Source organism: Copidosoma floridanum, unplaced genomic scaffold, assembly GCF_036245765.1.
Source record: "Copidosoma floridanum isolate Cflo_tuat_1 unplaced genomic scaffold, Cflo_Japanese_pri ptg000006l, whole genome shotgun sequence".
Lineage (NCBI taxonomy): Eukaryota > Metazoa > Arthropoda > Insecta > Hymenoptera > Encyrtidae > Copidosoma > Copidosoma floridanum.
In genome coordinates this window covers 27306129-27324906 of record NW_028321883.1, presented here as the reverse complement: position 1 = coordinate 27324906, position 18778 = coordinate 27306129, and the positions used below count along the sequence as shown (strand labels likewise).

General features: G+C 40.6%; 1 protein-coding gene across 1 annotated transcript; it reads left to right on the top strand.

Annotated features, from left to right (window-relative positions):
* The first annotated feature begins 3948 nt into the window (after positions 1–3948).
* LOC149375635 (uncharacterized) lies at positions 3949–5604 on the top strand. Its single transcript, XM_089598849.1, has 6 exons — positions 3949–4035; positions 4106–4147; positions 4228–4505; positions 4753–4881; positions 4969–5279; positions 5364–5604. Exons 1-6 carry the CDS (start codon positions 4005–4007, stop codon positions 5602–5604), a joined length of 1032 nt encoding a protein of 343 aa, XP_089454975.1. The 5' UTR covers positions 3949–4004.
* Positions 5605–18778: the final 13174 nt, after the last annotated feature.

The following is an 18778-nucleotide window of genomic DNA, read 5'->3' as shown; positions in this document are numbered from 1 at the left end:
GAAGTCATCAACCGCCGCTGCATCGGTTGTATATCACATAGAGTGTGAGCGACGTCGCCGGCCACACTCGAACGAAAATAGGAAGAGGCGTCCGGCAAAAATGGGGGGGGGGGCCTGCTGCACATGCTACACCACTTCTCCGTCAGGTTTCACACGGTTTGTCCACATTTCCACACACAGTCGGCACTGGGTATCCTTTCTGCTGGACCTGACGTAAGCTCGCGCCCTTTCTTACCCCTCTGCATATCACATATATCTATACCCTCGTTGAGTTTCCGATCCCCTATACCTACCAAATTGGAGGTGCAATTATGCTTCGTCTGTGTCAGCGTCATCCCACGTGGATGACTCGACGGGATCGACCCCTTACCTCCACAGTGCCGGAGAAAGAGCAGATCTGCAGTTGCAAGGATTGAATTGGGAAAATCGTCCGTTCGAGTATTTAAAAAAATAAAATAAAATCGGATGTGCGTCCGTTGGAGAACCCTCGGATACTGCGGAGCACATGTCGGGCGTCTTTTTCCGTGTCCCCGAGGGAGACTTTTTACAAGAAAAACCGTCAAAGGAAATCGGAGGACGCGGAAGGCTTGCCCTTGCGACAACCTGATTCGTCGAGGAAGCTAAAAAGGCACCATGTACCCCCGATTTTCCTTTTTTTTTTTTTTTCTTCCATCGCATCCGTTCGTTGCTCCGCTCCTCTTTGAGCATAAGCATATGCGCGTTGTATCGAAAAGTGCGTTTCGTCGCCCTGCACTGTATAGGCCTCCAGAGATTATCGGAGAGGCCACGGGATCACTCTTACGCAGATGGTGTACAAAGAGGAGCGCGACACCTGCTCGTTACGTCTACGGAGTGTATGTACATACACACACACACATTTATATATATATACATGTGTACACTCGGAGTAATTCGTTTCCGCTGATGCCAGTGCGCTGCTGTATCAAGATATGTACACACACGCACATGTACTCGAATGTTTTGGGAGATCTCGTTCCGGAGAGATTTATAGTGGTTTGACACTTGGTTGACTCTCCGGCTGAAAATTACTACTGGCTCTCTCGGGCGCGCTACGGAAACACTGTCGCGGTGTCTCCGAGTTGACGTTTTTTTTTTTAATTCCACGTTGCGTCGACCAACAATCACCAAATTGTCCTTCAAAAACCTAGGATTATGAAATTCAAGACAATTTTTCGATTCAATTATGTTTCTTCACGTTTTTATTATAGATTCGATTTCCCGTTCAAGCACAATGTCGGACTTGGCTTTGAATAGGGGGTCGGGTTTGTAAGTTGATGGAGGTGCTCGAGTTGTCGGTAGAGGTTGAGATGGAATTACTGGCTGGGTCGCAAACGAGGATTTAGGTGTGGGTTGAGGTGTGGTTTGTGGCTGAAAGTGTTGAGAGGAGCCTTGGACGAGAAGTAAATTTTTACTTGGGGGTTGAGTTGCAAATGTCACTTGTTGAGATTTAGGTATGACTTCTAATACTGACAACCATTCCATTATGTTCTCGGCGCTTGTGGACATAATGTTTTCAATCGAAAAATATCTTCCTAAACTTTCGAGATTCGGAAAGATGGCCTCGATGTCAAGATGACCCAATAATCCGTAATAGTTGTACTGTGACGAGTTAATTATTATATTAGTATTGAGTGCGCCTATTTGGTCACAGATACAATAAATAACGTTTATTTACCTTTGGGATGCAAGCTTTATTGAGTTGATGCTTAGGCACTTTAAAGAAAGTGGGCAAGTATTGACGATATTCGTTTTCGTAGCAAATGAAAGTACTGTATGTTCCCTCCAATTTCTTATCATGGCTTTTGTCATCATGGGAGTACACTTTACTTGTCAACTGAAAATTTAATTAAAATTATTTTATTATCTATTTTTTTACATTAATAACCGACTCTTTTAAATTACTCACATAAATATCTGCTGGTAAATCTGTTGTAAGAATCCAGTTTATCAATTCGTATTGATCAAAACGATGAATGGATAAATGAATGGAATTTGCATCAATGTATTTTGGATTAAGATACCCAAGTTTGATATGCACAGGTTGAAGCTTGAAAACACATCAATTTTAGTACAACTATGGAAATCAATCCTATGGGTAATAATAAATAGTTTTTGCATAATATTTACCCGGCACTCGTATTCTTGCATTAAAAATGCAATGATAACAATAACAGGGTTCACAAAAAGTTTCATCTTCACTTACACCGTGATCACACGTTACTAAATACTTTAGTTTCCATATCATAAATTTATACTTGCACTTACTCTCTCAGAATAAGATTAACGGTTGAAGTGTTATCTCGGATATAAACGAGAAGAAGAGCGAAGAGAAGAGGTGACGTAATTTTTCTGAAGTATTTGATTAAAAAATGTTGTTTACCAACTACAATTTTAAAAAAAATTCCATTCATTTAATGTTATTTTAATTTCATGCGCGAGTTTGACTTTTTATTATTTCATTTTTATTTTAGAGTTAACTTAGATAAGATCTTAATCAACTATGAAAAACTGTAAGAAACTATAAGATTTCTAATAAAACGATGATTTATAATGAATTTAGGTATGGGAGTAACATCATTTTGTGTAGGATTTTACGTGTGTTTTATCAACTTTTAAAACTCAATCAAGTAATTATCATCCAATTAAGCTGTAATTTTAATAACTTCATAATCATAATCAAATTTGATGGTTTACATATTTATGTTTCATTAATGAGAATACATTTTTTAAACATTTTTACAAGAAAAAAAATAACAAGTATTTTCGCTATATATTTTTAACATTTAATTCAAAAATTTTCATGGAAAATATCGAAGGAATATATTTTTTTAATATAGTTATGCTCTAAGATGTAACCAAAAGTCCTCGGAACGCGAAAAAGGTACTGAAGTAGAAAAAAAAATTTTTTTTAATTTGTGATGAAACTATCGTGTTGTTTCAGTTCACTCGCTCACTTTTTTTCACGTACTTTTTATGGAAAAATTAGTTTTTTCTATGACTCAAACATGAAGTAAAAACGTAAAATAACCGTATTCCACGATCATTAGAAATTTTGTTTGTTGTAGGTATCACTCAAATGAATATTCGTTCAAGCCTCATAAATTTTCGTGTCGAATTTTCGACGGCGATGTAAGGAAAATGAATATACGCACGTATACTACGGCCACAAGGCGAATTTCAACAGAATCACCCTCAGTCCAATGGCTTAGGTATTCTACGCTAAGTATAAAGTAGTAATAAAATAGTTTACATCGATTTGAGGGAATTCAAATTACTTTGTAGATAATGTGCAATACAATTTATGTAGGTCATGTACCACGCTCAAGTCTTTTTTTTCTTTAATAAAAATCTTAGCAGTTGCGTCGTACGTGCAAAATGTTTTTTTATTATTATTATTATTTTTTTTTTAATGTAATTTTAGTCACTTGTTTAATATAAAATATAAATCTTTGAGCTATTATTAATTTAAAATTTACCCATACTTATTTCAATAAACGTAAAAAATGATTACGTACATACTAGCACGAACTTGGGTGTTGAAAATTTGGCGTTACTTTATAACGTGATTAAAATAATCTTAAGCGAGAGGTAAACATTTTTCGATGTTGGCAATAAATATTACTTGTTGCAATTGATTACGATGCCGCATCTTTGCTGAACTGCTGAGATATTATAATACAATAATAATAATAATCGATAGTCTGATTTTTCGAACAACAATGACTTACAAATCGAATAAATTGTTTTTCAATACCTCAAGCGCAGAGCAACTGCTGGTAAAAAATGAAAGATACACAAGCTTCAATATTTTTTCAGTACGTAAATTAGTAACAGTCATCAGAAATCGCGCGGAAATATTTAAGAGTTTTATCTTTCCTGTCCATGGATCGCACAGTATAAATATGAGAATCAATGCTGTAGCTTTAATTAGTAATTGTCGTTGCGTCGGAAATTGTTTCGTCTATCGACTACTGGAAGGCAAAATGGCACGGATCGCTCAATTTTTGGTTGCAGGTAACTTCACTAACTTTTGAAAAAAAAGAATTATTGAAAGATTGTTACGACTTTCATTGTTTTAATATAGGTCTCTTGGCGTGTTTAATTAGTGGCATTGTCACGAGCAAAGGTTAGTTGTCTGAAAATTTTCATGTAATTTTTTTGATCTATGAAAAATGTTATTTCTCAAACGATATTTAATAATTCCAGTGTCGTCTGATATCGCCTTAAAGTACAAGTTTAACGCTCTCAAAGAGTTTCAGTTGGGAACAAAGGGTAAAAAGATTACATTGAAATTCGACGTGGAAGGTTACTCCCGTCCGGTCAACGAAAAAGGCTCTGTCATTTCTATTACCATGAATGACATGAAAATCATTGTCGATAGAGACAACGATGAACAGATCGATTTAACAAAATGCAAGTCCAACGAGGATTTCCAAAAAGATATAAAACGTCCCTTCTTAGTCGTTTTCAACGACAATGGTGCGGTAAGTCAATTTTTAAACAATCACAAAGAAAATATTGAATGGGCCTTTGAAATAAGTTACTTTCCTTGAGTAATTGCAAGTAAAATGGACGTAGACAATTTTTGGGAAGTAATGAAACGAATGGATTGGAGATTAAAAATTTTCTATTCAAAAGAGGCCAAAGATAATTTCTTTGAAGATTTCGAGCACACTAAAAATATTTAACCAGAGTTAAAAGTCACCAATTGAACTCATTTGTAATTATTAGTTAAAGCACATCAAAGCAAGCCGCAAAGAGAGTGAGTTATCATCGAACCTGAAACTGTACGCTGCCAGCCTCTTCCAACTCGATCTGCCCCAACTTCAAAACAAGTCTTCTTCCCAAGGGCGAAATCAGGTACATCCTGACGACATTGTTATGACATACAGCCTCATTATTAATTAAATATTTTGAACTAAATTGTACCGTACTTTGTTTGAACAGCTGACCTACGCTGGACTTTGTCCGATGCACAGCGAAGTGACAAAGACCGCAAACGGCACAACCGTGAACCGGTTCACTGCCAACATGACCGAGTGCAGTGAGGTTGAACGCGACTACAGACGCGATGGCCTCACCTGCTTGAGTAACACTTGCAGATCCCACGACCAGCGAAACTTGAAGTGGCTTGGCGTACTCAATGCTGAAGTTGTCAATGTTAACAATCAACCTGTTATACAGGATGTTGAGCTCGACATGCCGGTATCGTACAATCCATTCGTAAACTCTGATGTCAAACTTGTTGGTCACATAAAGTACGTATACGATGTGTATTATTTCATGACTATTCAAATGAGAATAAGAGTTTTATATTTTCTTGTTTTTCTCTCCTCCCGTAGCTTAAAAAATCGTTTGGTGTCCATCGGTGAAGCCAAAAATGTTCCGAGTCTCAATCCAAATGATGCTGATATAGTCAATGTAGCGCGTTACCTAAAAATTAACAGAAACACCTGTAAATCTAGCGCAGGAAGCGATGATGGTAAAGATGATCTGAGAGAAATGTATAGCGCGTTGGCTTGTCAAGAGTCGATGGCTGTCATCTACGAAGACGTCCTCAACAGAGCCATCGAGTGCAACTGAAATTTTTGATTTGGTAGAAGGATTGTTCTTTCAAGTACTATTAAAAATGCTTATGTTTAGTTAAAAATAATATTAAATGTCGCAATTGGTACAGTAAGTGAATAAATTGAGTTGAAAAAACCTGTTCCTCTACACCTTTATTTTTTCATCCATTTATACGCAGTATTCCGCATTTAGCCGTACTTGCGTTTGAGGGGCAAGGAAAAACTTGTACATCTAATGGTGGAAAAAATTCTGGAAGAATTACAAGGTCCCACTTCATTGTATGAAAGCACTGGTTCCTTGAATCTTTGTTATCGACACACTAAAGCCTCAACGCCATTCTTTCTTTTTTTTTTTTTTTTTACATACTGCCGTAAGAAATTTTCGCAAACTAAAGGGACACTTTATTTCTTCTCATTTTCATCTTCAAAACTATTTCTCTTTAGCTAAATCCTCTCGACAGTAATACGCAAAGTTTGTGTCACAAAACAATTAATTATATGCCAATTCAAGGTTTATGGTATAATCTTCAGCACTAGTTTTTTAATCACAGGTTAATACTACTTTTTTCAACACTTGCATTAACTAAAGAATCAATAATCTAATTTTTATTGTTTGAAACTATTTTGAATGCAGTGAAAATTTGTTCTAACACATTTTTTTATGAGATTTTGTACGCCACAACGTATTACTTGTCTTTATTTCGTTAAGATATTGCGTCGTCTGGTGATTAAAAAACTGTTTACAATTTTTTGAAAATCACATTTGTTTTTTTTCTCATTCAAGCGTCAAAAAGTCACGATTGTCAAAATTGAAAATATGACGAATGTGTGTTTACAAGTTATACATATTTTTTTAACGTTAATCGATGAAATTCATCCAAAATCTTGCGTAAATATTTAATCATTGCATCTTGGATTGTCACCGTGGATTACAGTATAAGTACGAGACGAATTGCCTTTTTTTCACTAATCATACCTGTAGGCAATCGAAAACCCGTGCAACTGTTTGGAAATTTACTTTCAAAATGGCTCATCCAACTAAGATTTTGATAGCAGGTATTTAAATCAATTTTTTTTTTTCAAATAAATTTTTTTAACATCATTACAACTTTTACTGTTTCAGGCCTCTTGGCGTGTCTTTTTGGTGGGATATTCGCTCGAAAAAGTGAGTCGTTTACGTTTAATCAAATTTACTAACTTGGTTCAAAAATTATTTTTTAACCCGAAAAGCTCTACTCAGTATTCACATGTATAAAAAAAAAAAAAAGATAATCGAGACCTAAATCGCATCCTATACGCGCATTTGTTGGATCAACCAAAATTCCCCTTGTAACAGTGAAAATTCTATTTTTACCAGTGCCATACGATACGATATTAAACTACGAGATTGACGGTACCGAAGATTTTCAATTGGGACCGAAGGGTAAAAAAATTACCGTCACGTACGACATGAAAGGCCAGGTTCGTCCTATGAACGAGGACTCATCCATTTTATCCATCACCATGAGTGACCTGAACATGTTTGTGGACAGAGGCGACGCCAAACAGATGAACCTAACTACGTGCAAGTCGAACGAGGCGCTTCAAAACGAAATAAAACGTCCCTTCTTGGCCTTTTTTAACGATAACGGCGTGGTAAGTCGGTCTGGTTGATTGCGATTATCCGTTCCAATGACAGTTGATTAAATTTAATTTTATCTATTCGCACAAGTTGCACTACATAAAAGCCGACCGGCGAGAGAGCGAAATGTCACTGAACACAAAACTGTACGGAGCCACTCTTTTGCAACTCGACTTGCCCCAACTTCGAGGCGAAACCGGACCCAATAATAGAAACGGGGTATACTTTTTACCCTCTTTTGGATTCTTAACTATATGACATTTAAACTCTAGGTCTAGTTTTTATTTCGACCCACAGTTGACCTACGCTGGGAGTTGTCCCAAGAGAAGCGAAGTGATAAAGACCACAAACGGCACAACCGTGAACCGGTTCACTGCCAACATGACCGAGTGCAGTGAGGTTGAACGCGACTACAGACGCGATGGACTTCCCTGCTTGTACAACACCTGCAGATACCGCGAGGACAGAAACTTGAGGTGGACCGCCGTGCGCGAGGTTGAAGTTGCTAATGTCGATGGTCGTCCCGTTTCGAAGAACCTCGAGCTCAAAATGCCGGTGTCGTACAGCCCATTCTCCGAATCTGACGTCCAGCTTCGCGGAAACATACTGTACGTAAACGTCTTTGATTGCAATATTGCCAGTGGCTAAGTGGCCTGCTTTTTTCGTCAACAGTATTAGAAGTCGTCTGGTATCCATTGGCAAAGCCAGGGACCCGCCCAACTTCAAACAATACAGAGGTGGTGCCATGAACAGGGTACGTTACATGAACATCAACAGAAGCATCTGCGAGGGTTGTGCGAGAAACAAGGATGACAAGGACGATCTGAGAGAAATGTATAGCGCGTTGGTTTGTCAAGAGTCGATGGCTGTCATCTACGAAGACGTCCTCAACAGAGCCATCGAGTGCAACTGACATTTCGGTTTTTCATCTAAAGTACGAAAATGCCAATGTTCGTTTGACAGCTGAGTTTAATAAAGTAAACTTTCAGCATATGTAAGTCCGTAGTACATTTGTTGTTTCTGTCACCATCGATATTCAATACTATTTCATTCCATTAGGTGCGTAAGTTGTAATTTTTCAGTTTATAAAGTAATTCAACCACTGCAAAGCTACTTACGATAAATTTCTGAAATTAAGTTTTTTTTAATATCAACAATCAAATAATAATAATAATAATTTCTGCAAAACAATATAGTTGCAAAAATAAGTAATTGTTTTTTAATAAATAAGGTGGAGGAAAAATCTGACCAAAATTTGTTGAAGATCAATGTTTCCTTTGAGTTTAATGTTGTTGTCTTGATATTTATACAAGTTGTCGTAAGAATAACAAAAACAACATTTTTCTGAACTGAAAAAAACATTGATGAAATGATGTACCATCCCGGCATAAAAATACTCTTAACAGTAAAACAATATATTGTGCACAATTTTCATTGTATTACTTAAAGCGTCAGTCAAGGCGTAATTCTGTTTTTACACGTGGCTTTTGTTTAATAAACACTAACTTTATCGGTTTGAATCGGCGAAAATGGAAGAGGAAGGTATTTTTACGAACTTTAAGCTACAACAATTATAAAATTGATGAAAGAATTTTTTTAACGTTCTTATCAATTAATAGTCTCGATTAACTTTAACCCAAAATACCGTGTGAACCATATTTTTGCTTCTATAAAAGTAGTATCGTTAAAAAACATCAAAACATTAATATCCATTTAAAGGAAAATATCTCCCAACTACCAGTTTTTTACTTTATTTTAACAACAATTTTCCACTTTAAGAAGAAAAAAAATGTATATGCATGAACTTTCAATGAAAAAAAATACAATAGGACATGTACAATTCATACACCCAACCCTTACCGATACTCATAAAGATTTTTTTTTTCTCCTTCGCGCCATCAGCCAACCCCGCCAATACACCGCCTGCAGAACAATGCCGACCCTACATCCACGCGACGCATCAATGGGTTTCTTTCACCAAAGCACTGTATATACATAGGCAAAGCGGCACGCGACACCGATAATTTCGCGTCCACAAACCTTTACTCGCACACATTGCGTCGGCGATTTTTCTTTTCCCTCTTTAAAAAGCCCCGACCTGCCCGCATTCACGTTACCCAGAAGAAGACCGTTATGGCGCGTATATACGTTTATCCCCCCGCTGCACAAAAGTGGGTGAATGGGGCCTTACACGCTAAAAATCCACCTGTTGTCGCCGACGGGGCAAATTGATACCTGCTCTCTCGTTTTCTCCTTCCAAAGAGAGAGAGAGAGGGAAGACCAAGTCGCCAGACTACAACCTTGAATCCGTCGATACCCGCAACACTGGCGGACTTTGCAATTTAGGGCGTCTGGCGCGCGTTTCCTCCCCCTACCCCCGACATGTGCCCCGTCTCCCCTCGCGCGCGCGACACGCGTCCTCCTGCTGCTACTGTTGCTCACGCGCACTTATAATATATGCATAAAGTAACTTATATATGCGTGAAAACGTAAACTCTGTCCTCCTCTCTCGTCGTCATAGGCGTGGGACCTGCCATTATATAATATGTTGTGGAGAGGAGGATGGTCAAAGAGGCCCGGTCTCCTCGGTTCGTCCTCATAACGAGGGCCTCGCAATTTTTCACTATATACCTCGAGTGGCGCGCGTGTGGTCCGCTGCAATTACACAAGTTCACGTGACGCTGATGCGACTATAATGATGATGGAGAGAGGGGGTATGGGGGGATATTAAACATGAGCTATTCGTTAAAAAAAAAAAAAAAAAATGCCATTTCGTTGAAGAATTTTTTTTTATCTATAAAAACTATCGAGTGGTTTTTAAAAAAAATATAATACGTTCGATTTGAAAGGGACGGGCTAAGCATTCTTCATACTTGGTCGAAGCAATTAAAATCGAGAGTTGTCCCCTCTATTTTCCTACCACGTGAGATTTTATAATTTTCCTTGATAAAGTAACATCACCGAGCCACGTTGTATAGCTTCGGTCGTTATCATATATATTCCTGCGCCAATTTTGTGGAACGGACGTGCAATATCGGCGAAACCGAGCATATGTAACAGGTGGGAAGAGGTTGAGAAAAAAAAATCACATTTTTGTCGTCCCACGTGTGTATGGAGGTGAAAACCAATCGATAAAAGAGCCTCGCGATTCCAGCGAATTTACCGTGCGAACGGTAAAAAAAAAAGCCTGCGTGTCCGCAACAATGCCCTCCTAGCCGCACAAAGAAGTATACGGCAAACGGAATAAAGAAGAAGAAGAAGAAGAAGCGTAGGGGGAAAAAAAAAAAAAAACACAAGGTCGACGTATTGACCAGCGATCGGAAAGGGATGCAACGAGTAGGTTATAGCTTACCGATTGCACGCACGCCACCGCCGCCGTGTAATTACGGCCGGGAACGTTTGGCCGATCGCAAAGGGATAGAGAAAAAAAAAAAGACTCACGTATGCAAATGACATACGCTTATCGGACGATATACGTACGCCGGCTTCGCTCGTGCACGTATAGCATCTTGTTGCGAGGGCGTAGATTATACTTACACACGTATGTATAATATACCTGCCTCTTCAATAATTCCAACCGCATGAAAGACCAACCCCGTACGCGATCACCGCTCCTGTAATTGTTACTTAACCCTCCGTTCTTCTTTTCTTTTGCTCGATATACGAATAAGTGTCTCGCCAACAGCAACCACCAGTTTTTTTTGGAAGCGCGTCAAACGGGCCGTTTTCCCCACGCTCGACCTAAAAATTAGGGTTAAAGCACCACGCATGCCGTGCACCCTCCCCCCCCCCCCAATGAGCCATCATGCGAGCGTGTGCCGATGCGCGACGGACCCCCCTCCAATCTATCATGCGTGTGGGGCTCGAAAAAGGTGCAGGCGCTTGATTAATATACTCCTTTTTCCGGAATTATACCGCTGGCTTGCCTGCCTGCCGTATGTGCCAATCGGTGTACACTTTTGTGTGCCCAAGGTATACCCATGTATATAATCGAAAATAGAAGTTAGGAACGGGGGGTCTGTGTAGGATATATATATATATATACACATGTTCGTGCTTGGAGTAGGTATACATATAACCTTTGTCGGGGTGTATAGGACGAGAGATCATCGAACCGACCACCGATGGATATATGGATGATTGGGGCTTCGCGAGGTTATTTATCATTTGTATTTATGGGATTGTATCATTGATTAAGTGGTCGATGATTTATGTGGTTCCCCCTTTTTTTCCCCATTGGTTTCGATACAATGAACGTTGTGTTTTCAATTTGATGGTCAAGCTGGGCCCTTTTTTTTGTACTTCAAACGTATCATATGTACTATTCAACTTTTGTTTGTAGATAATACAATGTAAATCGTACGAAAGTATAAATACATTAGATTTGACCATGTAAATTTGATGTGGTAATCTTGTGGAGGACCCAAGTGTGGGGAAACAAACATGTCAAGGTCTCATTAAATCAACCCCTTTCCGATACATCTCGTAAGTGGATATGTTATATACCATTAGCGGCTTACTCTCCTTCTTGATGGGCATCGCTTGATGATGGGTTTTGGAAGAAAAAACGTGCGAGTTGGGAGTAGCCGCAAAGGGTTCACCCGTACATATTATAATGACGCGTTCACACGTGATTAACATACTTTCCACATGTCGTCGGGGCTTATTCGTCCCTTAAACTTCAGGGAAACGGTATAGGCTCGCTTTTCTTCGACCATCTCGTCCTCGAGGACGCGTGATTGATGCCAGAACTCGTTAACGCTGCACCGCCCGATCGCGTCAGGGGCCATTCTGGGACGTTTAAATTATAATCTCTCACAGTTGGAGAAACCCGTACGGGGGTGAGCGAGTGAAATCTCCGGTAGCCGGGTTCCACGAGGAAATTCCCATGCCGTACTTTTTTCCCTCCCGAGGCTCAAACCGGCGTTTTCCACGAATGCACCTATACGTGGATCGACTCTTTTCTCTCTCGAGAGAGTCCCGGAGGCGAAAGGATTGCATTGTGTTGTAAGGCTCCGTTGGGCCGCGTAATTCGTTACGTGGATCCTCGAGAGATTGGGATCTGGATCTCGAGGAGTATAGGGTATTAGCGGCGCGATGGAATCTCCCGAAAATCGATATCTGTTTTCGATGGCGTACGATTTGGTACGGTTCGTTGTTACTGTCGACTCTCTTTTTTTTTTTCATTTTCCTCTCGAACGGGAGCTTTGAAATTTGCTTGATAGGCATCGGGTGATCCTTAATCCTTTTTTCTTTCCTTTATACCTTCCCTCCAAAGGATACATATAAAGGGAAAATTTGGGATCCAGGAGTAAGCACTTCTGACCTTTTCTTTCGTACCAGTGGGCCAAGTCCTTGCACGGGCTGACAATAATTGATACATCGATCTGTTTTTTTTTTTTTTTTTTTTTTTTTTTACAACAGCCTGTATTATTCATTTGGACTGAAGCTCGATGTTGCTGTCATCGTGCGGAATAATGTAATCGGCTTGGAGATAATCCGCGTCGTTAACTTTTTGCTTCGAAGCTGCGGTCATTAGCGATAAGACAGAAAAAACACGTCATATAACCGTGAGCTACGTCACTGTACGTGTATTTTTATTATTTTTGGATTTTATTACATATTTATTTGTTATTTATTTATTTATTTTTTGTTTTTTCAACATGTTTTGTAGGCACTCGTGACTATTGCTCGAGAACCAAAATTTGATTCAGTTTTTATACGCACAGTTCAGTTAATCTCTAATAAACCCGTGTGTACACACATGTAGGTGACGAAAAAAAAGTTTTCTTCCTTCTTCCTACTAATTCATTGAAGTCGAATTTGTGTTGTTACTTCATTAAACCCGTCACAATATTTACAATGCTCCACAGACTGAAGAGCGGTTGCTTTTTTTTTTCCTCTTGGTAAGCAGATGCTCCCTGAAAAAGATTCGTCCATGGACACATTGAGAAATTAGTTCGAGCGTATAACTTGCGCCTTGTAGTCTCTCTTTGTTTAGTCAGAAACAAGAGAGGTTCTCTTGATCATGAGTTTTTACGAGTTTGTGTTTGTTTGCACGACGCGATAAAACAAAAAATAAAAAAGTGCATTACGCTCGTAAGTGTGTGAATTGGATTGTACATTGAAAAGAAATTAATTCTAATCAATAAATTCGGTACATTAGAAACAGTGAACAAATTTAGAGCTTCTTAACACTTTGTCATTTGAAACTCGCAGCAGAGCGATAAACAATATCACAGCCGAGTGTGTAAAAACGTAGTTTGTACATGAGTCATTATCTTTGGAACGATGACACAGAAAATTTTTATTTTGTTCCAAGCGTACGAGCTTTTTTTTTTTAAAAGGTAAAAAAAAGGGCCGGACGGGTGAAAAAAGCGTGGCCAATTACTAAATTAAAAAAAGAAAACCTCGCTATCAAGGGGTTGAATCTCACGCGTCCAGCGAGTAAAATAGAAAAAGTTCCCTTTTTTCCGAGGCACGTGCTGTGAGAGAGAGATTAGAACTACGTAACTAATGGACAGGTGTAGTCGCGCGTGCGCTTCCAGCTGCTCCTTCCACGTCATTTCCATTTACACTTAATTATCCTTTTTTCCCCACAGCTCTCTCGCATTCCCGGTCCGGGCACGGGTGTGTTTTTCCGCGGCTTCTGCTTCTGTGGACTAGATACATTATACTTTTTAAGACGTCAAAAAAAAAAAAAAAAACTTCGAGAAAATAGCCGTTTTCGTCGGATAAGTGCCATCGTCTCCAACGTAAGGTAGCCACGGTGCAATGGCGCTTATGTGCCGAATCCTATTTTTTTTTACCTACGACACACCACAAGATTAAGAAAAACAACATACGCGACTTGAGCACCAACATACAACAACCGCACCCTTCGGGGGCTCATGTTTGTACTTTGTGTCCTAGTGACGTAATGTGCCATTCTGATACGCTCATGTTTATCGTTTTTTTAGCGCTTTAGAAATCGTTATATTAAAAAAAAACAGTGTCGCATCATCAAAGTTTAGCTCGATTAAAACCTTGTAAACGGCCACAGTCAAATATTTCCAGTATATAAGATACGAGGAATAATTAATTTCAGCTGTTATTACCGCTATTATCGGCAAGTGTTAAAACTGCGCAGTGCAACGATAATTGTTTTTAACAATAATCGTTTGGTTGAGAATGGAAAAAAAAAAAAAAAAAAAAAACAAAAGCTAGATATACACCTTGGCCTCTTAAATTCCAATTTCACGAGGACACTCTGTGACACGCTAGATTTAACTGAAAAAAAAAAAAAAAGCCAAAGTGCCTCCATTACCACTCGTATAATCATAGTGTATACCTACGGACGACCCTCCGAGTTACCTACCGTATATACCTATTCAGTATAGCGCGTAGCGTGTAGTGTACATCTCAACACGATTTACCCTCGTAAAGCAGAAAAAAGGGTAGGACGGGGTATCATCGAGTGGAAATGCGCTCCGGCAAAGGGCTCGGCACGCGCTCGTAATTAAGGAAAGTGGAAAACAAAAGTATCTTTATACGTAAAAGCGTATACGCATGTGTACAAATACACTTAAGCCGAGGGCTTGATTTACGACCGGCCGCTTGCTAATTTACATCAACGCCGTTGACGAGCACTTCATTAATCCATCGGGGAGCTTGTAATATAAATATATACCCATTGGCTACGCCTTTCCGTGATGCTCCGAATTATTTTTGGGATTGCATGATTTGACTAACTCGAAAACTATCCTAATGGCTGGGAAAAATGTTTTTGCCATTTATCTCGGTCTTTCGTAAAGAAAGTGAGATACTTTGATCGATGCAACAGGATTGCATGCAAATTGTGAGTCAAAAGATATTTTGTTACAATAACCCTGTGCACGTATGAAACATCGAGATGTCCGATGCAATGTTTGCGCGGTACCTACACTCCAACTGTAAAAAACAAAGCGGTTCCCTTCGACTCGCCAGCTGCACCATCGTCAACCCTTTCTACGGACCCCCGACCGAGCGCCCGATTCTTTAAAGGAAAGGGAAAAAAAAACCTTTAGTGGGTAGCTACCGCCAGAGTCCACGATAAAAGCCCTTAATTCAACATCTCCGTGGTGCGAAGAAGCGGGGCATTAGAGGGCCTCCAAAAATACGTACAAAAGAGCTCACGCTCTCGCGCGCGTCTCCTTTCCCCCGTGAGCCGCTGCAACACGCGCCTCGCGTTCATAAAGTTTTCAGGGGAAGCTCTCCATTCGGGCTCGGAGTCAAAATGCTCGGAGATAAAAGGGACAGAGAGAGAGAGAGAGACGAGACGCGGATGATCACGAGCAAAGGATCGGGCAAGTAGCGTCTTTTTTTTTTCTTCAGGGGCTCCCACACGGATGCCGGATAAAAGTGTATAGGCCATCATAACTCAGCCCCTCTCGTCTTTTCTTCCCTCTTTTATTTTGTACACACTCGGGCCTCATCCTTTCGTAAAGCTTCTGGAAATTCATTGCCCGTGCGTAAGCTTTTATCAAAGAGTTTAGTGGAGTTTTAAAAAAAATTTTTGGAAGATCCACATCTCCCCCCCCCCGTGCGCGTATACATATACATGTACGTTTGTGGCTGTGTATTTTTGGTGCTACGCGTTTTATTGTTACAAATTGGTGTATATGGGTCCAAAGTTGAAAATTTCCCTCCCGATTGCCCCACCACACGAGCCTTGTATCCGCGACTTCCGTGCAACGCGGGGCTTGTACGTGATTTATATTGCACTGGCATTGTTGCGACGGTTCTTTCAAAAAAACAAAAAAAAAAAAGGGAAGAGGATGGTGCAACCCGTCCTCGTAGAGAGAGACAATGCGAGAGGGGACACGGGAAAAGAGTTTAGGGACTCCCCGCATCCCTTTGCCCCTGTCCCCGAAAGGGTCGGACGGAGTCTCGTTATTGCGCTGACCATCAGCCACCGCCACCAACTATGAACCGTATATACGGTCCTGCAGTGTACGTTATACACACGGTGGAGAGAAAAGAAAAAGTGGAGGAGGAGGGGCGGAGAAAAGGGCTGGAGGTGGAAAAAAAAAAAATTTATGGGTCGCCAGCTGATGCAAGGGCTGTACACGCGCATATAATGGTGGCAGACGCCGCACCGTTACGTGAGTTTTGGTATATTGTTGTTGCGTTACGTGCGGCCTGCGATGCTGCTTTTACGTAAAAGGGACCCGCGGGGTCAGTTGCTTGGTATTTTCGTGTATCTTGGGTCTACACGTCGAAATCCACGGAAAATCATGGGGAAACAGAAGAAAAATTACGAAAGTCTTGTAAGCGATTGCGAAATCGTACATTATAACAGTGTCGCATCATCAAAGTCTAGCTCGATTAAAACCTTGTAAACGGCCACAGTCAAATATTTCCAGTATATAAGATACGAGGAATAATTAATTTCAGCTGTTATTACCGCTATTATCGGCAAGTGTTAAAACTGCGCAGTGCAACGATAATTGTTTTTAACAATAATCGTTTGGTTGAGAATGGAAAAAAAAAACAAAAACAAAAACAAAAGCTAGATATACACCTTGGCCTCTTAAATTCCAATTTCACGAGGACACTCTGTGACACGCTAGATTTAACTGAAAAAACTAAATTGCCTCTATTGTCGCTTGTATAATCATCCTGCAGTGTATTAATGTGATGTACGGATGGAAAGCCATGGGAAACTATAAACGTTTTTATTTTTTTTTTTTTTCCCTCGTTTAGTCACCGTTTTCATTCAGAAACGCGCGCTTTCAATTTTCGTAGATTCCAACGCATATACGCGATTGGCTGTATGCAAACGCTTTTTCTTTTCACCATTGGTCTTTGCTTTGCGATACTTATCGTGCGACTGCCGTACCGCGATGGCTTTCTCTCCCTTCGCGTCGATGTAGCACACTCTTTCTTTTCTGCCGCCCCACCCTTAAATATGCACCCGTACCGATTTTCGTGCCAACACCTTCTTTTTCGTGAGTTTTGAAGAAAAAACGGAATTCAAGATTCTTTCGGAGCACGATCGCGAGATGACATTCTATTTCATTGAATCGTAAAAGCCTTGGAACTCTAATAGTCCATATTTTTATTAGTAGAGTCACGACCATCAGTGGCTTGAAATTGTTGCTTTTGAAGCGCTGCTGTAGTATAATCCAAAAAAAGGAAAGGAAAGGAAAACACTTGAGAAAAAACAACAACCCACCCAAACAAACAATCGCCGCGCCAATCGGCCGCGTATAATCCTCGGACGGAAACTCGGCGGCGCCGCTGCGAGATTCCGTATAATCCTTTGGTATATCTCAACACCACGAGCTCCGAGAGAAAAATCGCCGCACGAAGTGGGCGTGAAAGGGGAAAAAAAAAAAAGAAACCCTTTTAAGCCTCGCGTAAACCTCCTTTCCTCCCTTTAACCGTCTTTGTGCGTGACGTAATCGCGCGCTGCACCCCCTTTGATCGGCGCAAACGCAATACGTACATCCATCGAAAGAGTTTACGAAAGGAGGAGCAGAGACCCGGATAATGAGATAGGATGAGCCCCGTACATCCGCGTGTTTGCGTTGGAAAAAAAGTACCAACGCAACCGGGATTATACAGTCAATAGCTGGAAGCTTTTTTTTTACTTTCGTGCACTTATACATTCCGATGCCAGACGATCGGTACAGGCTCACAAATATGTATACGCCTATACCTGCGCCCAAGAAGACAAGGAGCACAAGGGTCATAATGTGCGATGCGCTCGTTGTCGCCTACATATGCACTTATGCGCCCGCACAAAGTATCCACTCAAGGAAGAGAGAAAAGAGGGAGTGCGTGTATATATATATTATATCCATACGCATATAGGCGGATTAGGGGGCAAAGAAGCCCCGTTCCCCTTGTAAAATCCTGATCGCGTTTCACGAGCTGCCACCTCTCAATATGAGCCCCCGCGTGGCGGTCCGGCCGAAAGAGACCTTGGCCGCGTGTAATGTACCCCCCCACACATATAGGCGGCTTCCTCATCGATGGGACGAGTTGACGCTAAACGAGAGGCCTCCTCCTTTGTTTGGACGCGCGATGCCATCGATTTTTGATTTAATTTGCCCTTTATCCTCGCTTTGAGCTCCTCGTGTTTTTTTTCTTTACCGCGTGTACGTGGACCAAATGGTCGCCACCTACGCAGCTCCGGTAGAGAAAGAAAGAAAGAAAAAAAAAAAAAAAGGCATCGGACCATAAAACTAACGAAAGTTCTTGGTATACGTGTGGGCGCAACATACGGTAGCGATACGGTTCGACTCCCCTGTACGTAGCATCGCCGTATATGGTCCGGGAGGGAGGGGACCCAAACGCTTGATTTATTGGGCCCCGACGTCCGATAGCCGCTCGAGAGGGACGCGACGGGGCTCGTCACGCGCAACAACCCCTTCGAGATTGTATATACAACGTCTCCTTTCTTTTCCTTTTCTTTTTTTTTTCATTTTTTGCTCGCATTTAGTCCTTTTACCGTTTTTCGGTGCTCCGTAACGGGACGTCTGACTTTTCAAGGCCGATCTCGGATTCGAGCCGCTTGGAATGTTTTTTTTCCTCCCACCCTCGA